The following is a 27,845-nucleotide window of genomic DNA, read 5'->3' as shown; positions in this document are numbered from 1 at the left end:
GTAGATTTTGTGTGATTGGGCACTCTGCCATTCGGCCACGACAAAAAAAAAAAAAAAAAAAAAAAAAAAAGCTTGGTAATAGCGGGGTCGCAAAGATCAGCGTGTCGCTTCAAAAGTTTTCTTTAAACATTAATAATATCTCACGTTTATAATAAATCTGTGTGGTCCCCAAACACAGAAGTCGCAATGATACATGCAGATGATATACCACCTCTCATGTAACTTGTGCTAAAATTTTTTAAAAATATGCAAGTGCCACGTAGCTTTACAGAACCACGGTAATGGTGCTTGTCGCCGCTTGGAGCAAGAGAGAGAGAGATAACGTTTATTATATATAGGGGTGGTCCTCGCTGGGTGGAGTAGCATGAGAACTCCTCATGCTGTCTTCAGCCCGCCCGATCACCTGACGTTGAGCTTCGAGACCTGAGCGCAGCTTCCCAAGAGGAATAAGTATATGTGAGACGAATGCGTGGGGGGATTGGGACGTTCCGATAAGGTACGTGGCGAGGTCGCCCCAGAAGGAGCAAGCGGACGTATACTAGCCAAACTATTTCTGCATTTTACCCAGCGCTGTCTGCCGCTAGGTCGATCGGTATATATAACAAACGAATAAGTGCCTATAAAACCCTGAACACATAATGTTGGCTCACAGGTATGCGCTTAAAGCAAATCGTCCTGTTAATGGAACAGCGTATTATATTAAACCAATTCTTCGATTACTTGGCCTTCTCTAATTTAGTCTCACGTTATGTGCCAATGGGGGTGTGTCCATTCTTTCTTGGCCAATCCTCAGGAGTGGGTATGCGCCACTGTGACACAAGACGTACAGAATCCTTGAATGTTGCTTGATACGTGTCGTGCCTACACCTGTCATCGCCACCCATCCCCGACAATCATCGTGCATCGCCGTCTTCCTCGCGACTATCTGGATCTATCAGACTTGGTATTGGCATTTCGGCATATAATTCTTGTAAGTGTCGCAGTGCATAAACGTAACGTTTGCAAAAGAATAAAGCTGTGACGTTTGTTCTAGATAAACCTAACTATTTATTGAGATGACACGTTGCATAGGATGAAAGTGAACACGATTATCGCAATTAACGGCAAAGAATTTCATTAACCGCTTGACTAAAGCTTCGCTTCACGTAAATTCCAACATATGTGGTAGGTAGCATATACAGTAACTCTAGGTGTGGCGTTCACTCGACGCTACCTACACCATATCGGCCGTGCGGACAGTCCAGACTGCGAGTAGTGCGATATACCCGAGACTACGAAACACGTGGTCTATAGCATACACAGCAAGTCCAGCCATGCATATAGTCGTAACCTGGGGACGTATTCTCGGACGATGATTTTCGGCGATGCTATTGCCTTCGCGTGATGATGTGCTCAACCAGCCAATAAATGCGCACTGCAAGTGACATCGCCGAAAGAGATCGTCCGAGAATACGTGCCCTATGCAGCAAACGTTCATTACTTGTCTTGATGCTGAGCGGTAATTTATTCACTTGTAAGTCTGGGTCAGCGGCGAATTTCTCAGCGTCCTCCGGTTTGCAGATGACAATGTCCTGCTCAGCAGCAATGGGGACAAATTAGAACAAATGATTGAGGAACTAAACCGAGAAGGTATGAAAGTGGGGCTGAAGATGAATATGCAGAAGACCGAGATAACATTCAATAGCCTGGCAAGGGAACAAGTATTCAGAATCGCCAGTCATCCTCTAGAAGATGTAAAGCAGTACCTTTATCTAGGTCAATTACTCACAGAGAACCCTGATCATGAAAACGAAATTTATACAAGAATAAAATTGTATTGGAGTGCACACGGCAGGCTTTGCCAAATCCTGACTCGGAGTATACTACTTTCGTTGAAAAGAACAGTGTACAAGCATTGCATGCTACCGGTGCTAACATATGGGGCAGAAACTTGGAGGTTAACAAAGAAGCTCAAGAGCAAGTTAAGGACCGCACAACCAGCGATGGAACGAAAAATATTAAGCCTAACGTTAAGAAACAAGAAGAGAGCGGTGTGGATCAGAGAGCAAACGGGGATAGCCGATATTCTAATGGACATTAGGAGAACAAAATGAAGCTGGGAAGGCTGCGTAGGATGGATAACCAGTGGACCATTAAAGTAACAGAATGTGTGCTGTTGTGATCGGCCCGTTTACCCTTGAAAACAGTCGCACACGGAGATCGTGGTGAACGAGGTGACGACCCCGTCCGAGCCATCCCCGACCATGACGTCTCATGGCCGGCAGCTGGGCTCTGTCAGGAGGGGACATTATTTTTTCATGTCACTCGTCGTCCGCCCACACTGTCGCGCCGGAGACAAGGTCAGTGTAATTCCCTCCACACCTGTTCGTGCCCAGTGAGGTGCCTGTGCTTGGCATAAAGCTCTCTTTGGAGAAAAAGTGCTACCCACCTCCGGATTGGCGGGATGTGGTGACATCCGTCTCCTGACGACGGATTGGGGGAAGGCGATGGGACAAAGAGAACGAAGGGATTAAAAAGAGGGGACGGACGCTTGGTGAAGGTCGTCGACATGCCGCTTGAACTTAAATGCGAAACTCTTATGTTCCGTATTTCTTGAGATACTCTTGTAAATAATGTAATATAAACTTGTGTGTAAACGTCTTGGGTGTCGGGCCCAGCCCCACGTCCCCTTACTCCGCCTGCTGAATGGATACCACATGTCATCGGACCCCCCGTCGCAACAGCACCAAGAGAAGGGAAGCGCAGTCGAGGACGGCAGAAAACTAGGTGGGGTGATGAAGTTAAGAAATTGGCAGGCGCAAGTTCGAATCAGCTAGCGCAAGACAGGGGTAATTGGAGATCGCAGGGAGATGTCTTCGTCCTGCAGTGGAAATAAATATAGGCTGATGATGATGATGACGTCTGGGTCGAGTTCGTGAAGGTGGCGATGACGGTGACTCGGCAGCGCCCAGTATGTTCCTGTACTTTCGTGCAATAGTGTATACGCTGATACTATAGTGTCTGGTTGAAAAAAAATGTCGCTGTAGCTTGCACTAGTGGCTCAAGGCTGTAAGACACAGTGGATCTGATCGGTTACTAGCTGGTCCAGGCTATACGAAGTGATGCTAAGTTACATGAAGTAATGCCAATTGATACTAAGTTATATGAAGTGTATAAGCATTTCCTCGTGGTCCGCGGCATCGAGGAACGCCTCGCGAAGCACTTGCAGTCCGAGCAAACCTAGGGGAAGTGGGGCGAAAGCTATTCAGTGTACGGGCGGCGCGCAGCAGACGACACGCCGGGATGACGTCACGGCGCATGCGCAGTAGCGCGCAGCTGGTGGGAGCTTGGCCGAGCCGCCGCCAGAGGCGCCTGCTGCAGTCACGGACACCGGGTGCGTTCAGCGCTAATGCGGGGAAACGGACAAACGCGGATGGCGTCGGCAGCACATCTGCGCGTTGCCTCGTTGGTGCTGCTACAATTTCTTTCTCTCTCTCTCTCGCTCTCATTTTCTCTTTCTCTCTCCCGAGCACCGTGCTCCCGAGCATAGCGCGCGACGCTCCGCGAGGTGGTTGCTAGGCAACGCAGTGGCAGGCGGAACACATTACGACCGGCTTGAACGGCTCCGCTGTTAAAATGGTATAATAGCACTTGCGTGGCATCGTTGTGGGCCATTTTTGCCGCCTCGTCGGTGAGCTCATTACCGTAACAGTGCCCTGAAATTCAGTGAAATGTTATACGATGACCAGCTCCAAAGCGAAATCGTGTAGAGCTACCACATCTTGAACAAGTATCGAGACAGTAAGGTCCTCGTTTAAAGGCAGAATCAATCGTTTGCAGCACTTTTTGAGTAATAAAATATAGTACAGATGTGAGGCGGTTCCATCGGTATGAAAGAGGTTGCCTCGCGGATGGCTACAATCTCCACCGCCGTTGATGTACTTTGGTGGCTGAGGCGGAAGCCCTTGCTGATTGTCAAATTTTGTACTGCGCAGTTGGTGGCACCGGGCACTCAGTGTATATCTGCATATAAGCACCATATTTTACGGAAATATGTGATAAGACAAATTGCCTAAGGCCACATGAAAGCGTACGTGATTTTCCTGGGAACTCCCGGAACAGAGAGAAGCATCACAGGTCTTGACAAATTCCATGTTTGAATTCGCTGCTTTGGCTGGAGCAAGACCTGGTGTGAAAGAGATCTCGAAAAATTAGCAGTGGCTTAGCTCGGATATGCCAGGATATACGAAGCGTGAGCTAAGTCGGCCACATCGTTCAGAACCGGTAGACCTGGTGATATGGGCGCGCAACGATACCCATTGGCAACGCTGAAGAGTGGAATCTTCTGTTTGACGAGAAAGTTCTTGCGCGTTGTACAAACCCGCGCCACGGTTTCACTCCACTCAGGCGGCGCCGCTAAACTCAACGTTTCACGCATGGCACTACTTACCGGCGTCAAGTCTTTCATGTGTCAGTCTTTCACACACGTCGCACACATGTCCAAACGGATTGTTTACGAAGTCCGTCTCGAAGGTCCGAGTCACACTGGCGCTTTCGCTAAGTTTCACCGTATAGTCAGTCAATCGGCGAGCGTTGACGTCATCGACGGCGTCTTGTTGTTGCTGCTGCTGAGATGGTCGGGCACGTCGCTCAGCCTCCTGGCGACGCCACTTTGCTAGACGTTCCTCCCTTTGCTCCGGTGTCTTCGCAGCATGTTTAGCCTTCTTCTGTTCGTTCTTCCTAGGCTCAACCGTTAATTTCCAGGCAACTACTTCGGGATCCGATGAGTTAAGCTTCTCCGCTCTTCTGCGCCGCTGAGCAGCAATTTCGCTCTCCTTCTCCATGGCTATACCACACTGGCAAACGCCCAGCGCAAACACCGGGCAAACGGTCGGCGCGCCAGCTGTGCGCCGCGTGACGTCACTGCTCCTCACGCATGCGCCGCATGGCTCTCCAGGAGCCACGCGAAACTGCTCAACATCGGCCAGTGTAGCTCATGCTACAAAAGCGCTGCCTGGATGCGAGATGCGCATCGTCGATAGAGGGTGACGTTCGTGGCGGGTCAATAGTCGAAGATAGGTTCACAGGAGCAGTATATAAACGCCTACTGGGCAGGCGCGTGCTGCCGCAGTCGTTCCTTTGGCTGAGGTGCAGCGGGGCAGACCTAGACATGCTCCGTATGTTTGAGCTTGTAAGCTATCTAATGTATACGTAGGCAGGAAGGGCGAAATGGTTGCAATATACCTGCATGGTGGAGTGGAAAGCAGAGTTGCGGAGTAGCGGCTCTAGAGTTGAAATGATTCCGGAGTCTTTCCACATTTTCAAACATGCACCCGGAATGGAATAGGAATGGAATGACGGTACCAGTCTGGCAGACGGAATGAGAATAAAATGCGAGCTGGAGATTCCGAAACGGGAGTTTGTATGGGCACGCACCTTTTTTTTTTATCCAGCGGCCGTGGTATGGGAATGACACATGGCCCAAGAGCGCTATGCGTTCATTTTAGGCAAGAGTGCAAAAACGGTAAATTTGCAAATTAGGATACGCTATAGACCTGGTCAATTTGTTATTTTTCTCGATTTTTACTCAATACGGCTCTTTTATTATCTACCTAAATGGGACTACCTCAGCCACAGTAATTATAAACCCGATATTCTACACATTCCACACTTTTGATGACCCGAAAAAAATTCTTCGTTACAGCGTTCAAGTGCATTTAAAGAAAAGTTTTAGTAAGAGGTAATGCCTTAACTTACAGTTCAGTTTAGTCAGTTAACTTCATAGCTTTAGTGAACTCCTTAACATTTAGTGATGGAGCTAAGTTGTCAAAAATTATTCGACTTAGAAAGAGCTTGTTTGAACGTACGGACGAAGGGATGCAGGCCAAAAATGGCCATGTCGCAAACGGTTGCAGCCTGCGCGAGCCCACGGTGATTTGGAAAGCGCGCAATGTTTTTTCGCACACTGTCGAGTATCCAGATGACACGATAATAAGCGGTCGGAGAGGTACGTGCTCCAGTATGTGGTGCCGTTAATATGCCAATAAATGCGAAAAAAAAGAAAAGGCATCCGATTGCAGCGATTTCTTCGGCTTTGAACTCACTTACTGCGACAGCAGCATTCTGCTTGAAGACCACCATCTTATAGTTTTGCTTGTCTTCCTGCAATAATGCGCTCGCCCATCTCAGGGGACCCGGTGTAAGATGACTTTGTACGTTGCTTTACTCGAGCGATTAATGATTATAGAGGTTACAGGCAATATAGCGCCCGGAAGTGGCAAAACAACTTCTTTTGGACGAGTTCCTTCATCTTGAGTATAACTTGAAGCAGCGCAAAGAATACAAGGACAGGAATCGAAGACAAACACAACAGCACGAGCACTCATCAACTATCAACTGGGAATTTTATTGAAGGAACCACCAGCTTTATATAAACAAGTCAGAAAACGCCAACAAGAACCAAAATGTTGAAGGGCATGCGCACTGCCTACAAGTACAGGTGTTTGTCTTTAAAAAGATATCTCAACTTTTGTTACTCAGCGACGCGTGCTGCGCGGACATATTCGCCTACAGGAATGCAGTAAGCTTCTACAATTATCTTTTTTTTTTTTTTTTTTTTTTGCTGTTTGCGTGCTGCTGTACCGTACTAGAACTATTAAAATTAAATTATGGGGTTTTACGTGCCGAAACCAGTTCTGATTATGAGGCACGCCATAGTGGGGGACTCCGGAAATTTAGACCACCTGGGGTTCTTTAACGTGCACCTAAATCTAAGTACACGGGTGTTTTCGAATTTCACCCCCATCGAAATGCGGCCGCCGTGGCCGGGATTCGATCCCACGACCTCGTGCTCAGCAGCCCAACACCATAGCCACTGAGCAACCACGGTGGGTACCGTACTAGAACTATACTGCTAAGCCTAGCATAAAGATGGCACGCAGGCGGGGATGTAAAAAAGGACACCAAGAAACAGCCTGTTCCCCATGTCTTCAGTGCTTCTATCCGTTGTGTACGCTGCCTTTGTAACTTAGTACTAGTGATATGCCAAGCAATTACAGGTTTGCATGTATTTGACTTTTCGATTACGTTTTGTTCACTGTTCACATTAGTTAAACATTCAAAATTTTCGGTACTCGAATATACGGGCAAAGTAGATCTTGGAGGTTTTAACATCGCGGATCGCGGGGGGGAGGGGGGGGGGGAGAGATTCCGTAAGTGTCCACCTATAGTGGACATGCCCATTTCGTCTGCTGCTGCAGTTCTGATTGGCTGGGCTGGTGTACTCGTCAGAAGGAGACAGGCGCTCATATAGCCAATCAGCACTTGAGCGGCAAACGAAATGGGCACGTCCACTGCAGGTGGACACTTATGGAATACGCCTCTCCTCCCTGCACTTAATTGGGTTACGAGGGGCGTCGTAGTGCGGGACTCCGGGTTAATTTCGACCACGTGGGGTTCTTTAACGTGCGTTCTTAATTACATTTTACCAGAATCGAAATGGAACCCGTGACCCCGCGCTCAGCCGCTATACGCCATAACCACTGAGCCAACGTGGCGGGTTATGCGGGGAAAGCATATGCGGGTAAGAATATTCAGAAAGGCAGTTCGATCAACACCAAAAAAACAGGCAAGTTTGCACTCGGTCGTGCAAAGCCTATAGGCACAGCGAAACTGTCGATCCTGAAGTCTTATTGGCTGCTACTGCTAGGTAGTAACTTGTTTGCTGCTAGGTCCTAACTTGGTCTAACTTAACTACGCATCTAAGAAGGTATTCTCGAGCGATCATTTTCGGAGGTACCTTCCCTTTCGTGACATTTCGCGTGACTAGCGCTGGACGCGTCGGCGCCTACGAGCGACAGCGTTCCTGGCATGCCACAAACGCAGGCAGGCTAACCAAGGTTGACATAGTGCCAAGAACACTGTTGCTTAACGACGCCGAACGCGTTGGAGGCTAGCCGCTCAATATCAATCGGCCAGCTTCGCTGTGTCTTGAGCTTTGCGCGGCCTAGTGCAAGCTATCGCCTTTTTTTTTTTCTCTTGGCTCAGCGCACCGCGGAGAGAAGAGAGGCGGGGGTAGGAAAAGGATGGAGCTGGCGAGGAGACCGCATGCGTCGCGCCGCCCTCCTGGTTGCCATGGCTACGGCGCGGCAGTTTCTTGATACGAACCACAAATTACGGCTGGCTAAACAGCTCCGCTGTTAAAAAGATCAAAATAATTAAAGTAAGCTTTACTCGCCGTGGTGGCTTACTGGCTGTGACGTTACGCTGCTAAGCCCAGGGTCGTGGGTTTGATTCCCGGCACCCGCAACCGCATTTCAATGGGTTCGAAATGCGCTGCCCTGCATCGGGTGCACGTTAAAGAACCCCGGGTGGTCAAGATTAATCCGGAGTCTCCCACTACGGCGTGCATCGTAATCAGATCGCGGTTCTGGCGCGTAAAACCGCAGAAATTAATTTTAGTTTACTTAAAAAGTTTTTACCCTTTGGAGCTAATATCTTATCCCCAAACAGCAATCGTCATCAATCTTGCGTGCCTTTCCTTTCTTTAACGCGTGTCTGCTAAGCGCGAGGTCGTGGGATCAAATCCCGGACACGGCAGCCGCATTTCAATGATGGGGGCGAAATGCGAAAACATCCGTGTACTTATGTTGAGGAGCACGTTAAAGAACCGCAGGTGGCCCATATTATTCCGGAGTCCACTACTACGGTGTGCGTCATAATCAGATGGCGGTTTTGGCACGTAAAATCCCTTAATTTATTTTCTTTAGCGCTGCGCGCCCGGTGCTTCCAGGTCATGAACGAAATGCGCGTTGTCGGTGGGACATAGTTTAGCATTGTTGACTGGAAAGTATCGAGCGCAGAGTTATCAAGAAAACGCAAGCGAGACAAATGACTATTATTGTTCGGGGACAAGATGCGTACTAAATGGCGTAAGCTCTTTTTAGAATTAAAGGCATAATCGCCTTACAAGTCGATTGTTGTTGGTTATTTGTATCTTACGAGCGTGAAAAACATATTTCTTGCTTAAATATCTCAGTTACATGGCAGAAACAGCCTCCATGTACGTGGGCAAAGTGACCATCTCCTCATGTTTTGTATATGTACAAACTGATTTTGTTTGCATAAACCAAGAGATGACGTAGCAATATCGTGTGGTGGATTGCCATGTTTGTGCTGCATTTTGAATTCTCGGGTCATTTCGTGGCAGTCAAAACACACTTCATGGTTGCTTTTCGTCGCTTGGACAACACAATGACCTATGTGAAATTATAATGTAAGCAATTGCCTCGGAAGCTGGGTTCAATAATATAATTAAACTACTTCAATACATATTTCAGCAGATATCTTACTTCATATTCGGTATGAATATTTTGCGTAATCGTTTCCGAAGTAACTTCGAAAAGCATTGATGTAGGAAATCAAGCCTCCCGAAAAAGGGGTTTATTAACAATAAACCGAGAAACGACTCCGTGGGTAGCTGTTGTTGTTGTTGTTGTTGTTGTTGTTGTTGTTGTTGTAGCCTATCACGCCTGTGGCTCCTACCCACGGAGGGGGATTGGCCAAGAAATGGGTGGATTATTCCAAATTAATATGGAGGATACATTTCCGAATATCTATGAAATTAGTATTGAACAGCGTAGAGTTATATGTTAAAGTAAATCAAGAAAGTCATATCGAATGAGTAATCATTAATTTGAAAGTAGAAAAAAAGGATAGAATTTAGCAGGGTATTCGTTTGGAGTCTGTAAGGAACGTTTGGACAGCGAAGCAAGCATCCCTGTGGCTGAATCCCAAAGTGGACGCCCCGAACGAAAGAATATTAGGTTCTGTTAAGTCCAGGCCAAGCCTTCGAAAAGGTATTTCCAACAATCGTTTTCTTGCCGCAGTAAAGCGGCGACAAGATAGAAGAAAGTGGTGTATCGTCTCTTCCTCATTACAAAAAGGGCAGAGGGGGGAGGGAACCAAACCCGACCTGTGTAAGTAGAAATTTAGGGAGGGTATACGGCAACGTAATTTGGTGAGAGAGACCTCAAGCATCTTTGTGTTACAGGATTCGCTACGCCAGGGAAGTATCAGATGCTTATAATCTGGAGAAGCAGTCAGAACTGGGTTTGATAAGGCTTTTCTAATTGATCGCATCCGAAATCTAGCCGCCGTGATGTGTGCAGTCACTGGTAGAATGGGAAGAACAGGGCCGGAAAGTGAGGTCTTTGCCAGTGAATCGGCCGTTTCATTAAAAAACAACCCTTTATGACCAGGTACCCAAATCAAATGAACACATTGCACATGGGCAGGAACTAGCAAGTAAAATAGTTTTAGCATAGGTGAATCATTAGTGGCGGTAAGGGAAGAGCAAACAGAAAGGGAGTCAGTAAGGATAGCAGCTATTGTAGTCGTTTGGTCTAATTTACGTAAAGCTAGGATTACTGCTAAAAACTCGGCCAGAAAAATAGGCACAAAATCGGGCAATCTTAAAGAAAAAGACCAGTCGAGTGCAGGACAAGATATCCCAATGCCAGTCTTTTCCTCGCTCTGTGATGCATCTGTTGCAATGATAATATTTGTTCCTAGGGAGCTTAGGTGGTCTTGTAACATGGCGTTTAAGATGCTGTAAGGTAGTAGTTTTGCGTGGTTTGGGAAAATATCGTCGAACCTGATATCCAGGTAATTTGAATGAGTATTGTTAGGAAGCACATCGCGAATTTGCACATTTAATGGTTCAAGTAATTTTTGCACAAATATAATCTGTGGTGTATGAAACCTGGGCCAATGAACGGGAAAAAATAATTGTGGATTGGAGATGAAAATTATTTGAGGACGGCTTAATGGTGATTCATAAAGTCGTAAGAAAGTCTGAACGGTCAGAAGGTGAAATCGGCATATAATAGGTGGGATTCTCGCTTCCAGATATAATACGGCATTTGCAACGTATTTTGGAAGGCCTAAGCACAGACGTAGCGCCTCTCGCTCTAATAAAACTAGCGGTCGAAGCTTGTATGACGGAACACCTGAGAATAAAACACAGCCAAATTCTAATACTGGACGAACGTACATTTTATATACCATCAAAAGGGATTTTCTTCGCATACCTGTTCTTCGATTGCTTAACTTGCGCAAAATGCCCATTGTACGAGCTCCTTTTGTTGCAAGATATTCAATATGCGGCCGCCAGTTAAGATTTCCGTTATAGATAACTCCAAGGTACTTCAGTGACTGTACTTGTGGGATATCTTCGAGATGATAGTTAAGCGATAGGTATACTGGGTCTTTAACGGGAAAAACAAGGATAGCACACTTATTAGCATTCAGGTTTAAGTGTAAGCTATCCAGCCAGCCTTCCAGTTTCTTTAGATAGGACTGCAAAATTTCGTAAAGGGAGTATAGGTCACTAGCCATACCAAAAAAGGCAATGTCGTCAGCATAAACGTAGGTACTGACACCTGGGTGAACGGGGATTCCGCTCAGTAAAATATTAAATAATATTGGTGAAAGTACCGATCCCTGAGGCACACCTCTTGTTTGCTTGTGTTTACCAGATGAATAGCCGCTTCGAAAACAAAAGAATTCCCTGTCTTTCAAAAATTCATGCACCCATGCTACAATATATCCTGGAAAGCCATGGCTCTGTAACCGATTTGTTAAAATTGCATGTTCACTGCTGTCATAGGCTTTACATATATCTAAAGTAACTAACGCCGCATATTGTTTTTTTCTGTCTGGCGATGTTAATGCGACTTTCAAGGTCTACATGCGCGTGCCATATTGAATAGCCAGATCTAAATCCAATTTGACAAGGACTCAACAATTGAATTTCATCAATAAACTTCATTATATGCCCGTGAAGCACTCTTTCAACAAGTTTTGCTATGTTTGATGTCAACGCAATTGGTCTGATGTTGTCGATAGTATACCCTGCCCCTTGCTTTTTAAGTAACGGAATAATTTTGGCGATCTTCCATTCATGTGGAATCCATGCATTGCTAATAGAGTAATTTAGCAGCTTCAGAAGCTCACGTGGGGCTTCTTGGAAGAAAATTTTTAACATTGCATTTGTTATTCCATCCGGGCCAGGCGCTGTAGTTGGTAACCGTAACATGACCTGTGCTAGTTCCGAATAGGATATCTCTTTGTAGTCCGAGAATGTAGGAGTAAGAACAGAATTTTGAAGACGCGTTGTGAACCGGCTCTCCAATCCTTTAGCCAATAGGTCTAAGGACTCCTGCATTTCCTGTGCGGTATAGACAATTGAGTCTACATTAACGCTCAGTGGGAGTCTGTTTCTAGATCGAAGGAAATAAAATAAAGCACTTTGTTTTTGGATTCAGATAGATAATCAAAATGTTTTTTATCGTACTCATCTTTTGCGTGTTTGACAGTGCGTTTGAAGGTTGCCGAAATAAATTGATAATCTTTCCAATTTTGTGGGCTCTGATTATGTAGAAGTTTTTTCCAAGCAGCTTTTCTTCTGCGATAAACTCGTGAGCACTCATTGTTCCACCAGGGACTAGATGATGTACGTTTAGCTGTCTGAATTACGAATTCAGACTTTTGTCGGGACATCTGTAACGCTGAACAAATTTTCAAGCCAATTTCTTCGTCATTAGTAGTAGTTAATGACGCAATGGAAGAGTGTAAGCAGTCTTTAAATTTTTTTGCAATTAACAAATATTCTGTCTTGTCGCTCAACTGATGTTAATGGGCATGCAATTTCGAAGTATACTGGGAGATGATCACTGTTTGTAGAGAAATCAATCGTAGTCCAAGATGTCACGGCAATACTTGTGCTAGAAAATGTCAAATCTAACACTGAGCGAGATTGGCCACGGACAAATGTGGGTCGTCTCATATTTAGGCATGAAAGATTTTTATCTATGGTCCAGTCCCATAGACGCGTCCCAAATGCATCTGTTCTGTAACCTCATGATACGTGATGCGAGTTGAAGTCACCAGTAAGGATGACTTGATTTTTGCAGCTAGCAAGCGCACTATCCAATTGGTATGTACTGTGTACGCCCGTAGGGAAATAAGCATTTATAATCGAAAAAGTACGGTAGCCTGGTATGCTAAGGTGTACTGCCAAAATTTCACATTCCGGAGACATTAACTTGAAAGCTATTTTAGCCTTATGACAGAATTTAGATGACAACAAAATCATTAAACCACCTCCTAGTGAAAGGCAATCTAATCGAAAAGGTCGAAAATCTTTAAAATTAAAATTTTTCTCTGGAATAAGCCAGGTTTCTTGTAAAATTATTACGTCAGGGTTAAGATGTGTAGTTAAGCAATTTAAGTCTATTGAAGCAGAAATCAAGGAACGACAGTTCCACTGTAGCACTTTTAAAGAAGCTATGGTGATAATCTAATTGATATAATTACTTCAGCGACTACCGTCGCAATGTACTTTCTTGGATGCCAAAATGAGAAATAGGATTACCCTTTTTGTTTTTGGAATAGGGACAAGACGTTGTTACTGGAGAACCAGTTCGCTTATGCGGCCTGGTATCATGACCTGTTTCCATGTCATCCTGTGAGTCTGTCTGACGCGAAGAACAAGGATCGGATCCAACAAACGTTGGGTCCGATCTGGTATTCGGCGCTAGGACTGAACTGGCTACCTGTTCTGCAGCACAAGCAAGCGATTTGGTGATTGGTGTTGCGGCTGTTTGCAACAGCTGTGTCATCTGAGCGGTAAACACTTGGGAAATGCATTCTGTAACAGTTTGAACAATATGTTGCATAACCTTTGTCATCGCTTTTTCCACTGCTGACTCAATGAGTTTAGACAAGTTGTCTTCATTTAAAGTCGACTGCCTCGCAGTGACGCCAGCGTATCCAAAAGCTCTGTCCTTGACGACTGCAATAGCCTCTTGCCGCGAACATCTTCGCCTGTCAATTACCTCGAGTACCTGCACTTCATTAGCTTTTGCCGAGCAGTTTGCATAGTCAGCCGCATGGTTTCCTCCACACAGGCAGCATGTTTCGGTTTCAGCTGTGCACTCATTAGGGGAATGATCCTCACCACAGACGCGACAGCGTGCATTTGATTTGCAGCCTCCTGCACTATGGCCAAAACGCCAACAGTTCCGACACTGTAGTGGACGGGAAGAGAGAGGATCCACTCTAAAAATAAGTGGCCACACTTTTAGTTCAGATGGGCAGGACATACCAGCAAACGTAGCAATGACCGATTCAGTGGCAACTTTTTCCCCGTTTACGAGTCGGTTGCATCGGTGTACGGCTATGACACCAGCATCAGACAACTTCTCCAGAGTCTCAGTTGGGCTCAATCGAGAGTCTACGCCCCGGACAATGCCTTTAGTGCATGCTAGATGGGGAGGAATGAACGCACTCACCGGCACAGATGCAAAAATCTTACTCTTTAGGAGGTCTGCAACACAGGTCGGATCTGATGACCTACAAACTATCCCACCTCTTCCAAATTGTCGGACATCGCTTATCATTTGGAAGTGACGCGTCATGGCTTGGAGCTCGGCCTGGACAGCCTGTGGGTTGTTCAGCCGGATGAATCCACCACTCGAGGGCACCAGCGCCACAGGGATGCTGCTAACACCGCTGCGGAAGAAAGATTCCAAAGGTAAATCATCAGGAGAAAGGGAGGCTGACCAAGGGCTGGGCCCTTGCCCAGGAGAGTTTTTAGACATCAGCGCTGCTTCAAGCACTAGGTAAGTCCTGTAAATATGAGATGGTTAAGATGAGTAGGTCAAATCCACCCAAAACTCAGCCAAACCACCGCGCAGTTAGCTTGCCAGGAGACTTCAGCGTGGACGTCGGGACGCCGATCGAACGAGCAGCCAGTAGTCGCTGACCACGCGCAGCAGCAGTAGCTGCTGTTGCGCGTGGTCCGAAGCACGAGCGCTTCGTCTTCTTCTTTGTCGCTCTTGTTCCAACAAACTGCCCCGCGCGCAGAAGTTCACGAAAAGTTTTAATCCAGCGGGTACAGTTGTTGAACGGCCCGTTTAACGGTAGATCCGCCCGGTAGTCTTGAGATACAGGATCTTGCCTTGCCATCCCTTCCTCGATGAAGCTCCTATATTCGAACAATGCTCCATAGTTGCCGGGGCTTGCTGGACTCTTGTAGAAGAACGAGGTCGCCTTTCTTAATTCTGTCGAGCGATGTCGTTGACTTGGGGCTTGACATTGTTCTTAACTCCGAGAGGTATTCTTTGGACTAACGTTCCCAGAATGGTCTTCGAGTTTTTTCTCGTTGTTCCCACATAGGTAGTATATGGCGACCATCTGTTGTGATCTCGCCGCGTGTTGGGTCGGGAAGTGCAGATATTCGCTTTCCAATGAAAGCGTGAGCCGGGGAGACAGGTTCCAGTTCTCGACAGTCGGTATAAACGTGTGTGATTGGCCGGTAATTTCTCACAGCTTCTACTTCAGTTAATGTTGTTTGTAGCTGTTTCTCCGTAAGAGATCCCTTTCCTATGCACTTCTTCAACGTCAGCTTGACAGACCTGATAAGTCTCTCGTAAAAACCGCCCCATCAAGGGTGCATGATCGGCGATAAATCTCCATGTTATGTGATGGTTAGCGATGTAATTACAAACTTCTTCGTTTCTCAATGACTGCCACAATCTCGAAAGCTCTCTCTTGCTCTTCTTGAATGCTAAGGCGTTGTCGGAATATATAACAGAAGGAAGTCCTCGCCGTGACACAAAGCGTCTGAAAGCGTTTAAAAATATTGTGGCGGTCATGTATTCTACTAGTTCAAGGTGAACAGCTCTAATCACGGCGCACGTGAACAGGCAAATATACAGTTTGGCGTGGTCATCTAGATGTTTAACGTAGAGGGGACCACCGAAATCTAGTCCTGTTACTTGAAAGGGTTCCGAAGCGGTCACTCTTTCAGATGGTAACGGTGCAGTTACTTCGGAGAAAGGTTTGACGGTAGCGTTGGCACATGATGCATCCTCTGATGATCTTCTTGACTAGCTGCCGTCCTCGTAATATCCAAAATATTTCCCTTATTTGTACAAGTTTATCCCGAACTCCTGCATGAAGAAGTTGCCGATGGTGCTGCATGACGAGGAGCTCGCAGTAGTAGTAGTTCTTTGGTAAAATGATTGGATGTTTTATTGCGATAGCAATTATATGGACACTTCAACCGGATTTCTGCCTTCGGCGTCGCCGTCGCCGTCGCCGTCGGCGTCGCCGTGAGGTTCCGTATAGATAAAATCTTCGCCGCGCGCCGTATGCCCCAGCGGAAGCGTGCGGGGACGCGCGCTATCACGGAGAGCGAACGCACTCAATCTCCCACGCGCAAGCAAGGAAGCGGAAAGCCAGCGCCGGAGGGAGCAGTGGGGGGGGGGGGGGGGCACTTCTACGCTGCCAACAACCGCGCTCGTCGCTCGTCCGCACAGTCTCTTATCTCTCCCACGCGCAAGCAAGGAAGCGGTAAGCCAGCGCCGGAGGGAGCGGAGGGGGGAGGGGGGGGGGGCGCACTTCTACGCTGCCAACAACCGCGATCGTCGCTCGCTCGCACCGTCTCTTATCTCCACACGGCTCTGACCTTTATGCGCTCTGTTTCCGTTGAAGCGATAGACCGCACGTACGTTCGCCGCTGCGGCGTATCCGCTTGCTGCCAGAGTTTTGACGGTCGTTGTCTGCAGTCATTCAGTGTGAGCTATTCATGTTTGTTTGTGCGCGCTCACACCACGCTTGTTCATTCAGTTAGTAATAGTCGGGCCACATTTTCCAACGCACGCTACACATGCAATGCTGCCCGGATCGGCAGTGCAGCGCTACAGATGTGTCCCTTCGCACGCGCTGCCCACGGGAAGCGCTTCTCATCATCACCACCGTTTCACACGCCTTCTCGTGGTCATCGAGTCTCTCGTCATGTCGGTCTACTTACGCCGCAGCACACCTCCTTACTTAATCAGCTCATGTTTACTACAATTCATATTGCTACCAAAGCCGCTCACCTTACTTCGTATGACATTGCTGTGTTGCTATCGCATTCATTGCTTCGCCCTTAGGGCGAAACTGTGACATTTTTCATCGTAAGACTTCTTACTGTATTGTAAGCGTCCGGCGACTCGAAGAACTCCATTGTCGAGGAAGCAGGTCACGTCACGAAGTGTATAATCCTTTATATGTTGAGCTCCTCTGGAGACGCGGTCAATTTCAGGAGAAAAGGTTGAACTTTGAATCATCTTTATCCAGTATAGTTCGCCGGCTTGTACTTCTTCTGGATTCAGGGCTCCCCGGGACACACTTTTCCGCTTCAACTTCGAGGTAAATCGCAGTATCCAAGCTGTCACACGGTGTAGTCGCGTAAGAGAGCTGTAGTTGTGAATGTCCATAATAGGTGGTTCGGTTTGCATGGTGACTTGCAAGCATGGTACCCGATGAGTACGCTCCTCCGTGACACTCGGTGGAAGATCGGCATTGAGGTTTGGTCCGGAGTACAGGCTGTCGTTGAGCGACAGCTCTCCTTTTTCATGTGAAGAAGCATCGAAGACCACCCTTACTCTTGTAGTACGGTCCTCGCGGATTACTGCATGGTGTGGCATATAATACACTGGGTTTTCTGTATTATCGTCAGTGACCTTCTCGGCTACACCATCGTTAGCGTATTTACGTATGGCGGCATAATATTCTTGCAGAAGCTGAGGGCATCGGCGAAGCTTTCGAAGAAGTTGATTTAAACGCATCTGTGCGTTTTCTCGATTGTTGTGGTTGAGAATTCTCGGTTTCCATGGAAGTGAAACTACGTAACGACGATTCTCTATCTTGACTGTGCTGTTGAAGAAATCCAAAACTGGGTCTGCGTTCTGTGTCTTGTTATTTCCATCGTATTTTATCCCCATAATTTCTAGGTCCCAGTAATTATCTATGGTTATCTTAAAGTCTTCCACTGCCGCTTTCACTACAATTGTCTCGCTGCAGTATGTGACGGTAGCACAACAGGCTACTGGTCCGTGCAAAGCCCAGCCTAAAGAAGTCTCGACAGCTTTAAGTCCGTTCTCCAGATTCCGTACGTTTCCCGTGACAAATGACCAGTAATAGCCACTGCAGATTAATACATCGACAGCTTTTTGGCTTTCAGCTTGATCGTTATCGGTGGAGTAATAACCTTGGTTCTCGAGCTTGTCAGTAAGGTCTCTACTCGGTCGCGGAATGGATTGGTCGCAGATCTTGGTCGTGACGAGAGCTTCGATCAACAGTGTCCTGCAGCTATGAACTGCAGCTATGAACAGACACACGCTGGAATATCTTCTCGTCATGATGCCCTCCAAAATGTCCTACTGTGAGACACTCGTGATCGAGTACTTGACAATTAAGTTTCTCAGCCTCAGGTCACAAAAGTGCGCTGGCTGCCTCCATCCAATAAAATGCGAACCAGCACTTTACTATCCTGGCCGACTGCCCAAGCAACAGTTGTTTGGAGATATACGAGGCGTTTGGAGGTGGCCCAGCTCCAGTCATCTCGAGTTGTACTTGTTTAGGGAATGTCTGGGGTCCGGCGGTCGGTTTCATCAACCTTGGGTCACACATTGTTTTCGCATGGCACCGATTGCACTTTCGACATTTTACCTTTCTTATGCAATTTTTTTTGCTACGTGATGCTCCAGGGTACAACGGATTGACGACCGGGTTTAGTGGATGGGGTCGAAGACTCTGTGGTTGAGCGTTGATGGCACGGCTGTTTCGTTAAGGATAAAGGTCGCGATGTGGATGTCGCGGTAGTGCGAAATTCTTTATATTTGTTCTTCAACGCGTCCTCTTGTACAGAAACATGCAGGACTGTTCGTTCTCGAGACTCTGTTTCTGTTTGATTAAAAAAGAAGCAAAGACTTAATGCTCGCCTTCTGTTGCTGGGTGCACTGTGCTTGTTCGCCAGTGCTTCCAACTCCTCCCCTTTCCTCGGAACTCTGGCGTGCGATGGTCTTGTTGAAATCGAGGACAATATCGTTAGGAAGCGGTTTCAAGAGAATGGGGTAGAGCATTGAAGAATAATTATCTTTCGATATCCTGAGAGTCTTGAGGGCACGTGTCTGGGACTGCACAGTGTCGTAAAGGCTTCGAAGTCCACGAAGGTCATTGGGGGATCGAACGGGTTGCAAGTCGATGAGTCGCTACATGTGATTCTGAATGATCAAGTCGTCCTTAGCAAAGCGCGCTTTAGAATGCCCAGGGCATCACTGTAGCAGCTTGCAGTTGCTGGAAGTCCCGCGATCGCCAATGCCGCGTCGCCGGTCAGGACTGAGCGTAGATAGGTGAACTTGTCGACGTCGGTGAGGCCACCGTTGTTGTGGATCTCTTGGTTGAACTGTTCCCAAAAAGGCGGCCACATTGATGGTCGACCATCGAACTTTATAAGTTCGATGGTCGACCATCGAACTTTATAAGTTCGATCTTCGGAAGATGAACACCGGGTTGCTGCGTGCGTTGAACGGGTTCGTTTGACGTCGACGGTGACGTACGGTTAAGTGATTCATGAATCTGACGTATACGGTATTTGAGCTTCACGAACTCATCTGGCTCGATCATTGTAGTCGACAACCCGATCAAACTCTACTTCAGCTTCTGTAGTAGACAGCAGAGGTATGATGTCGGAGTCAGTTGCCCTCAAGTCGGTGTGAAGATGATTGAGGCGTTCGCTAAGGATGCAAAGCTGCTCTTCCGTAACACTGTCTTGGCTCAGTTTCAGTTCAGTTCAGTTTTGTTTCTTAAAGGCCCCCCCCCTTTTTTTTTTGGGGGGGGGGGGGCATTACATAAGGGGTGGGATTTTATTTATATTAACAAACAAGCAGTGAAAATTGTTTTAGTATTGTAGGTGATCACTAATACGGTCTTGAAAAGTAGATGATGAAGCAATGGTGACGATGTCCCGGGGCAGGCCGTTCCAGTCTGTAGCTGCTCGAAAAAAGAATGAGGCAGCAATAGTAGTAGTGCGCGATGGGGGGCGGGTAACCTGAAGTGGATGACTGGTGCGGTGAGATATGCGTGTTGCGGCTGTTATATAAGGTGGCTGATTCAGAGAAGAATCAAAGAATTTATGATAAAGGACGGGACTTGCAATGCGGCGACGGAAAGAAAGGGGTGGTAGGCTGGATTTCGCTTTCAGGGATGAAACGCTGACGTCGTATGAGTAGGAAGAGTGAATGAATCTGGCGGCACGATTTTGGGCGGCTTCTAATGCATTGATTAAATACGCTTGGTGCGGGCTCCATATGGCAGATGCATATTCCAATTTTGGTCTAATAAGTGATTTATATGCTAATAATTTTACATGTGGGGGGGGGGGGTAAGACGGAGATGGCGCTTGAGAAAACCGAGTGTTTTATTCGATGCTGAAATGATGTTACCAATATGGGTTCGCCATGATAAATCGTAAGACAAGGTTAATCCTAGATATTTGTAAGATGGTACTAATTCAATTGTGGTGTTAGCAATAGAATATTGGAAACGACGCGAGAAGGAGACGAGCTTGCATTTAGTAGGATTGAGGGACATTAGCCATTTGTTACACCAATTCAGCACGTTGTTAAGATTTGCCTGAAGATCAAATTGATCATGAACGTTACTGATGGTGTGGTAAATGACGCTAAGCGTTGATTCGATGTCGTTAATAAGCCGCGTTAGCTGCGATCTCTCGGCTTTGCGCTTGAGCGATTCCATGCTTTTGACTCCGCGGTGAGCAGCCAAAGGTCGGTACGATGAATCGGTAGGCAGGAAGGCGATTACCTTGGTACCATCGATGTGGCTCGCTGTTCCGATAAGTTTCGGCACCACTTGTAGGAAATCAAGCCTCCCGTTGCATAGAAAAAAGGGTTTATTAAGAATAAACCGAGAAACGACTCCGTGGGTAGCTTGCTTGCTTGCTTCCTATGCCATGGCGCATACCCACCACGGGGGATTGGCCAAGAAGCCGGTGGTTAAACAGGTGGGTTGAAATTATGCAATGAAACTAACTGATGTTAGAGCCGTATTTTATTTTATCTTATAGGGAATCGTGTGCTTTTTGGATGGGTAGCTGCTGTTGTTGTTGTTGCCTCAAAACAAGGCTCGTACCCACGAGGGGGATTGGCCACACTGGATAAAATAAAACATGCACCTAACAACGAACAAAATGGTAAAGGTGAATAATCAAAATTAAGATTTTGGCAACTCCTTAACACAGATTTTAAGATGTCCTATACATAAATTAACTAAATAAAAATTAAGAGAAAACTAACTACAAAAATAAACATAAAATAACATGTCCCACGGTCGGTGCCCTAGCAGCGTAACCTTCCGGATGCTTCAATAAATTTGTGAACAGCAGTGATCATAGAACCCTGACTTGTGCCTAATTGACAGGCCCCAAAAGACAAAATGTTTGGCGTTGTAAGTGCCAAACCCAGATTACTGCTTGGAAATAACAGAAACATTCTACGGAGGGAGGAGAAGCGGTGGCAAGAAAGAAAGAAATGGTCGATAGTCTCCGGTTGATTACAAAACGAGCAGACGTCAGTGATTGATAAACTGGATCTATGAAGATAAAAATTTAGGCGGGGAACTCTGCAGCGGAAAGTTGACAGCGTCACCTCACATTGGCGTGAAAGGCACTTGCTCGTGTTCCACCGAAATTTTAAATGTTGAAAATCGTCTGAAGAAAGTATGGACGAGTCATGGCAACTCAGCAATAAAAGGCGTTTAAATCTAGCTCCTGTTATAAAAGAGAAATCAGGAAGAATATTTATGACCGGACCATTTAGTGATGTCGAAGCGAGCGAGTCAGCTGATTCATTTAAAAAGATTCCACTATGTCCGGGGACCCAGACAAAGCGGACTTCGGATAAATTTTCTGGGGCAAGAGTCGAAAATATACTCAGTAGGTGTGACTGATTATTGGAAGTTAAATGTGTACAGACCGAAAGCGCATCTGTAACAACTATTACCTTAGAATTCTGTGGACCCAATTTTCGGATGGCAAGAATAACTGCCAGAAATTCAGCAAGAAATATTGGAGTGTAATCAGCGAGACGGAGAGCAAAAGACCAGTTGAGTTGATTCGAAAAGATGCCAACACCAGCCTTCTCTAAATTTTGTGATGCGTCCGTAGAAATAACCAAATGATACGGAAATTGACTAAGATGGTCTTGAAGGAGACCTTCAAGTATGCGCACAGGAAGAAGTTTTGCGTGTTTTGGAAAAATATCATCAAAAGTGAGTTTTATTTTGAATGAATTAGATTTTGGAGAAATCAGGCTCGGTAGGCTAACTTGAAGTTTTGATAACAGCGATTGAACAAAAATAACTTGTGGCTGTCGGTAACGCCGCCATCCTGTTCTGAAAAATGATTCTGGTGAATTGATGAAAACGGGTTGCAAATTGGAAAGGGGTGTATCATAAAGCTTCAGGAAAGTCAGGACAGTAAGTTGCTTAAATCTGGAATCAAGCGGAATAATTCCAGACTCCAGATAAAGAACATTATTAGCCACAAAACTTGGCAGCCCGAGGCAGAGACGCAGCGCTTGCCTTTCCAGTAGAATTAAAGGTCTTTGCTTGTATGCTGCACATCCTGAAAAAAGAACACAACCAAATTCTAGAATGGGGCGGACGTAAAGCTTATAAATCATCAGCAACGTAGATCTACGCATCCCTGTGTTTTTATTGCTGAACCGGCGCAACAATGCCATTGCACGTTCTCCTTTATTAGCATTTGCTTCTATTTGATGCTGCCAGTTTAGCTTACCATCATAAGTTATCCCTAAGTACTTCAAAGTTGGAACTTGCGGAATCGTCTGATTACGATAATGAAGAGAAATAGAGACAGGAATTGACAATGGAAACACCAGTAGAGCGCATTTCTTTACGTTAAGCGAAAAAGACAGGCCGTCCAGCCAGGACTCGAGTTCAGACAAATAAGATTGCAAAATTTGGTATAACGTATTAATATCCCTTGCTGACGAGAAAAATGCAATGTCATCAGCATAGAGATGGAGTTGTACATCCTGATGGATTGGCACAGAAGATAACAAAATATTGAACAAAAGTGGCGAAAGAACTAATCCCTGTGGTACGCCTCTCGTCTGTTTATACGTATCCGATGTCACCCCATCCTTGAAACAAAAAAAATTCTCTATCGAAAAGGAACTCTTGTATCCAGGCTACTAAATAGTCTGGAACAGAACAGCTAACTAATCGAGAAATTAAAATTTCATGTTCGACACTGTCATATGCTTTTGCAATATCTAAAGTTACCAATGTCGATATATCTCCTGATTGTCCTGCGAGTCGAATGCGGCTTTCTAAATCAACGTGAGCTGACCAAATGGAACAATGAGGCCTAAATCCTATTTGTCTCGAGCACAGAATACCACGAGAAGAAGTAAATTCAAGGAGCCGGACATGAATTACTTTTTCTACAATTTTGACTAGATTCGATGTAAGTGCAATTGGCCGAATGTTGTCCAAGATATATCCGAGGTTTTCTTTTTTAAGCAAAAGCACAATTTTTGCAATTTTCCAAGAGGTCGGAATCCATGTATATTGTAGTGAACAGTTAACTATATTCAAGAGCTCATCTGGGAAAGAGTTAAACAATAATTTAATCATAGTAATGGTGATACGGTCCGGTCCAGGAGCCGATTGATGTGCAGATAAGATGACATCGGATAATTCTGTCATGGTAACTTCTACAAATTCAGATGTCGAAATTTTGAACCTCCTCGGTCTGGGACACAGCGAAGAAAAGCGTGCTTCAAGCCCTTTCGCGATATTATTTAGTGAATCCGCCGCGTCTTTGGGGGATAGAACAGCAGAAAATGACCATACGGACTGTTGAACATCTTTTTTGTTGCGTAAGAACCTAAAAAGTGCCGATCTTCTTTCTGGTTTTGACAAAGACGTATGTATTGCATTTTTTTGTTCATCTTTAGCTATCGCCACAGTTCGTTTAAATAGAGCTGCATAGAATTTATAGTCCATCCAATTTTTCGGTGAATGATTATGTTGGAGACTTTTCCACGCTGCTTTTCTTCGCCTATAATCCCGTGCGCAAGCATCGTTCCACCATGATGACTTCGACGGCGAGCTGCAAGACATAACCGTAAACTCAGCAGGCTGAATAGAAGAGTTTAAAAGCGATACGACAGAGTCAGCCCTCCGTTTTTCATCATAAGTACTCAACGCTGATAAGCCTGCATTTATAGTTGATTTATAAGTTGTATAATTAATGAGTCGTCTTTGTCGTATAATAGGAGCCTGACGAGAAAGCATAATTTCAAAAGTGATGGGTAAGTGATCGCTACTTGTTCCATTGTCAAAGGTGTCCCAAGATGAAATAGACATGTTAGCAGAGGAGAAAGTCAGATCTAATGCAGAAGAGAATCGCCCACGTAGAAAGGTAATTTGTCCTGAATTGTGACATTGAAAATTGTTGTCATGCACCCAATTCCACAACCTCTTTCCACAACCATCCGTTTTAATTCCCCAAGAAGTATGATGCGAATTAAAATCTCCTGCCAGGAGCGTTGCATTTGAACAGTTTCGGAACAGTGAGTCCAGGTGATCAGTGTTGTTGACACCGTTCAGGAAGTACGTCACTGTAAACACAGAGCAACCTGGCAGCAAAAAATCTAATCCTAAAATTTCGCAGTCTGAACACACATGTTCAAAAGTTACAGTTACCTTATGATACATTTTTGATGAAACTAGTATTAGCAGCCCACCGCCCCTACCTGGACGATCTAAACGAAATGTTCGAAAATTATTAATAGTAAATCTTTGATGTGACGAAAGCCATGATTCCTGAAGTAAAATAACATCTGGTATTATTTTGTGTACTAAATAAAGAAGGTCAACGTAACCTGAGGATATAGAGCGGCAATTCCATTGGAGAACTTTACTGATGCTATGGCGATCCTAGAATGGATGACTCCACGGCAGAACGCAACGCATCCTGCTCGTGGTGATCACTGTTCTTTCCTTTTTTAGGCTTAGATTTAGGAGTATCCGTGGGAGAAAGTGGGGAACCCTTGCGTCTATTGCTGATGGTCCCAAGCCTCATGTGTCCAAATGAGTGGCTAGGTCCCGCAGTTGCTGAGACCGGAGAACAAACTGAGGTATCGGACTCAACCTCTGCCTGATTTTGAAAGTTCGATTCATTTGAATGGCGCGCGGGAGTACTACATGGGGTGGGGTCAGCAGCAGCAGAGTGCGATTGGAGGAGGTTATTAAATTTGGCAGTTAGCATCTCAGTTATACCTTCAGCAAAAGTATTAAACAGTCGCTCCATAACTATTGGCATTGCCTTGTCAATGGCTGCGGCTACAGCGGCCGAAACTGTGGCTTCTAGAGATGTTGACTGACGGGAAGCAGCTGCTGCGTAACCAACATCGCGCTCCTTTATTGCTGATATTGCTTCCGCACGGGAACAATGACGTTTCTCCGCGATCTCAAGCACCTGAATCTCATGGCCTCGCGCAGGGCAGTTACTATCTGTAGCACTATGAGACCCATCGCACAAGCAACACCTAGGTGCATCTTCGTCGCAGGCTGATGTAGAGTGAGAGCCGCCGCAATTACAGCATCTCACTGAAGATCTACATGCATTAGCACTGTGGCCAAATCTCCAGCAGTTTCGGCACTGCAATGGCCTAGGTGACAATGTCTCCACGCGGAACAAATACGGCCAAGCCTTCACTTCAGACGGGCGCGTTAAACCGGCGAACGAGACGATTGCGCTCTCAGTTGGGACTCGGTTATCACCCACCGACCTATTGCATCTATAAACAGAAACAACACCAGCCGGAGAGAGCATCTTCAAAAGGGCCTCAGGAGTAATATCGGTAGGAACCCCGCGAACAATGCCTTTCACGCATGCGAGATGAGGAGGGACGAAAGCACGAACCGCGATGCTAGTGAATCTCGTGCAGTTAAGCAAATCGTGCAGTTAAGCAAATAGCTGCTGTTGCGCGTAGTCCGAAGCTCGAGCGCTTCGTCCTCTTCTTTGTCGCTCTTGTTCCAACAATTGAAGCCAATGTGCATTATATGTACGAGGGATCTCAGAAGATTGACAGACCATTGTTAATCCATCTCAATATGAAATGCTTAGCCATATTTTAAATTATCACTCCGAATTACTATGCTTCACGAAGTGTTGCCGTGCAGAAGCACCGATTTCTGGCCTGATGTCTGCAGTAAATAGTTCTTTTGTTCTTTTCTCGATTTCTCCGAAAAAGAAAAGTACTAGGGGAAAAAAAAAAGAACCGGGAGCAGAATTTACAAAGCTTTTCTTTCGTAATTGCTATTTGCTATTTGGCCAGCCGCCTTTACTAATGATGTGTCCAACATCAGGATTGGCTGAATTTTTTCTCTTACGAACAGTTCTAGCCTAAGAGCTTCGTGTGAATACGCGTGCCCTCTGACGTGTCGCAGCTGCGCGAGCTGGTCCTGGACAACAACGAGCTCCGGGACGCGTCCGAGTTCCGCTTCAACGCGCAGCTGACGACGCTGTCGCTGAACAAGAACTGCTTCGACAACCTCGACTACCTGGTGTCGTGCATCGAGCAGTGCTACCCGTCCCTGACCTTCCTGAGCCTGCTGGGAAACCCGGCATGCCCCGACCAGATCAGCAACCCGGACAGGGACGACGACGACGACTACCAGAGGTGAGGCCTCGTGTAGTACGATAGATGTATCATCACCAGCAGCAGCCTAGTTATGTCCGCTGCAGTTTCAGTTTATTGCTTAGCGAGGGGTTCATATATATAACAGTGTTTCCATACAAAAATGGCAGGACGTAGGTTTCTCCCAGCGATGTCCATGTACCTTTACCTTGCGTCAGCCGGAACGATCTCATGCTTCGAAATTCCCCAATGTTGCTATTTTATCTATAACTTCGTTATGTCATTGTTTTGGGAAGGGACATGGGAAGGTTACGGCACAGTCGGCTATCCCAACATTCCAATTCCGCCATTCAAGCACTAAAAAGAAAGGAAAATATGATATACGCACGAGCCCGCAAATATTGTCTCATCTATACGAGCAGCAGCACAGTCCATTTGTGCTAAGCGATGGTGACCCATTACAAAGGAGTGAAGGGGTCTTTTCATATGCACATAAGGGCAACACGACCGCGAGTTGAGCTCATTAAAGAAAGAACCACAATGTCGAAGGCAAAACAGTAACGTCATTTATAGGCAGTCTGTGAGATTAGCCTCAACTAAAAGGTCGCGAAGGGCACTCACAGCACTCCTAACTTTGCTTATCAATGCATTGTTGCTTTCCTCTTGAATGTCCGTGGCGCACACCCACACAGGGGGACCGGCCATCGGGTGGTTGGGAGAAACGGCCGCAGACGAAGGGAATTAAAACTTTTGGAATTTGTCAACAGATAAAAATCCTAGGGTGCGGGGTGAAATAGAAAATAAAAAAAAATTATGAAGAGCCAAGCCCGGTTGCTATCCAAGAATTCGTTAAGTTTAGATGTTTTGAGAGGTGGTTATTTGTGGCACTATGATGTACTATGTGTTATGTGGGGTTCTACTCTCCGTACCACCGTGCCTTACCCGTATACGCGGGAGCCAACCGATACTTCGAGTACCAGTTTCTCAAGGACCAGTTCGGAACCACGTTCAGTGTCTACGACCAGAGGCGCAGCGTCAATAAGACAGCGTCTCAAAACGCTAGCGGCCATGACTGAAGGAAACGGGAACGCTCCCCGTACCACCGTGCCACCAGTCATCAAACAATTTCATTTATGTTTATTAATTGAAGCCAATTTCTTTCTTAGCGACTTTACCACCACTTTTACGTATAGGGTATGTTTCAAAGCTTTATCCTGGGCCGATCCCGATGTAGTGCACAGCCGCGGCAATAAAATTACCTAATTTTCAGGTTTGAGC

The 27,845-nt window shown here is 46.1% G+C and overlaps 1 protein-coding gene across 1 annotated transcript in view; it reads left to right on the top strand.

The window, feature by feature from the left end:
• Positions 1–27,845, top strand: part of LOC119453858 (leucine-rich melanocyte differentiation-associated protein-like) — a 53,126-nt gene that overhangs the window by 7,836 nt on the left and 17,445 nt on the right. Inside the window, exon 2 of the mRNA XM_037715904.2 lies at positions 26,377–26,609. Within this exon, the coding sequence (XP_037571832.1) occupies positions 26,377–26,609 (233 nt within the window). The remainder of the gene's footprint in view (positions 1–26,376; positions 26,610–27,845) is intronic.

The sequence above is a fragment of the Dermacentor silvarum genome, chromosome 5 (assembly GCF_013339745.2).
Source record: "Dermacentor silvarum isolate Dsil-2018 chromosome 5, BIME_Dsil_1.4, whole genome shotgun sequence".
NCBI lineage: Eukaryota > Metazoa > Arthropoda > Arachnida > Ixodida > Ixodidae > Dermacentor > Dermacentor silvarum.
The sequence above is the reverse complement of the archived record's forward strand: the minus strand, read 5'-3'. Positions and strand labels throughout refer to the sequence as shown.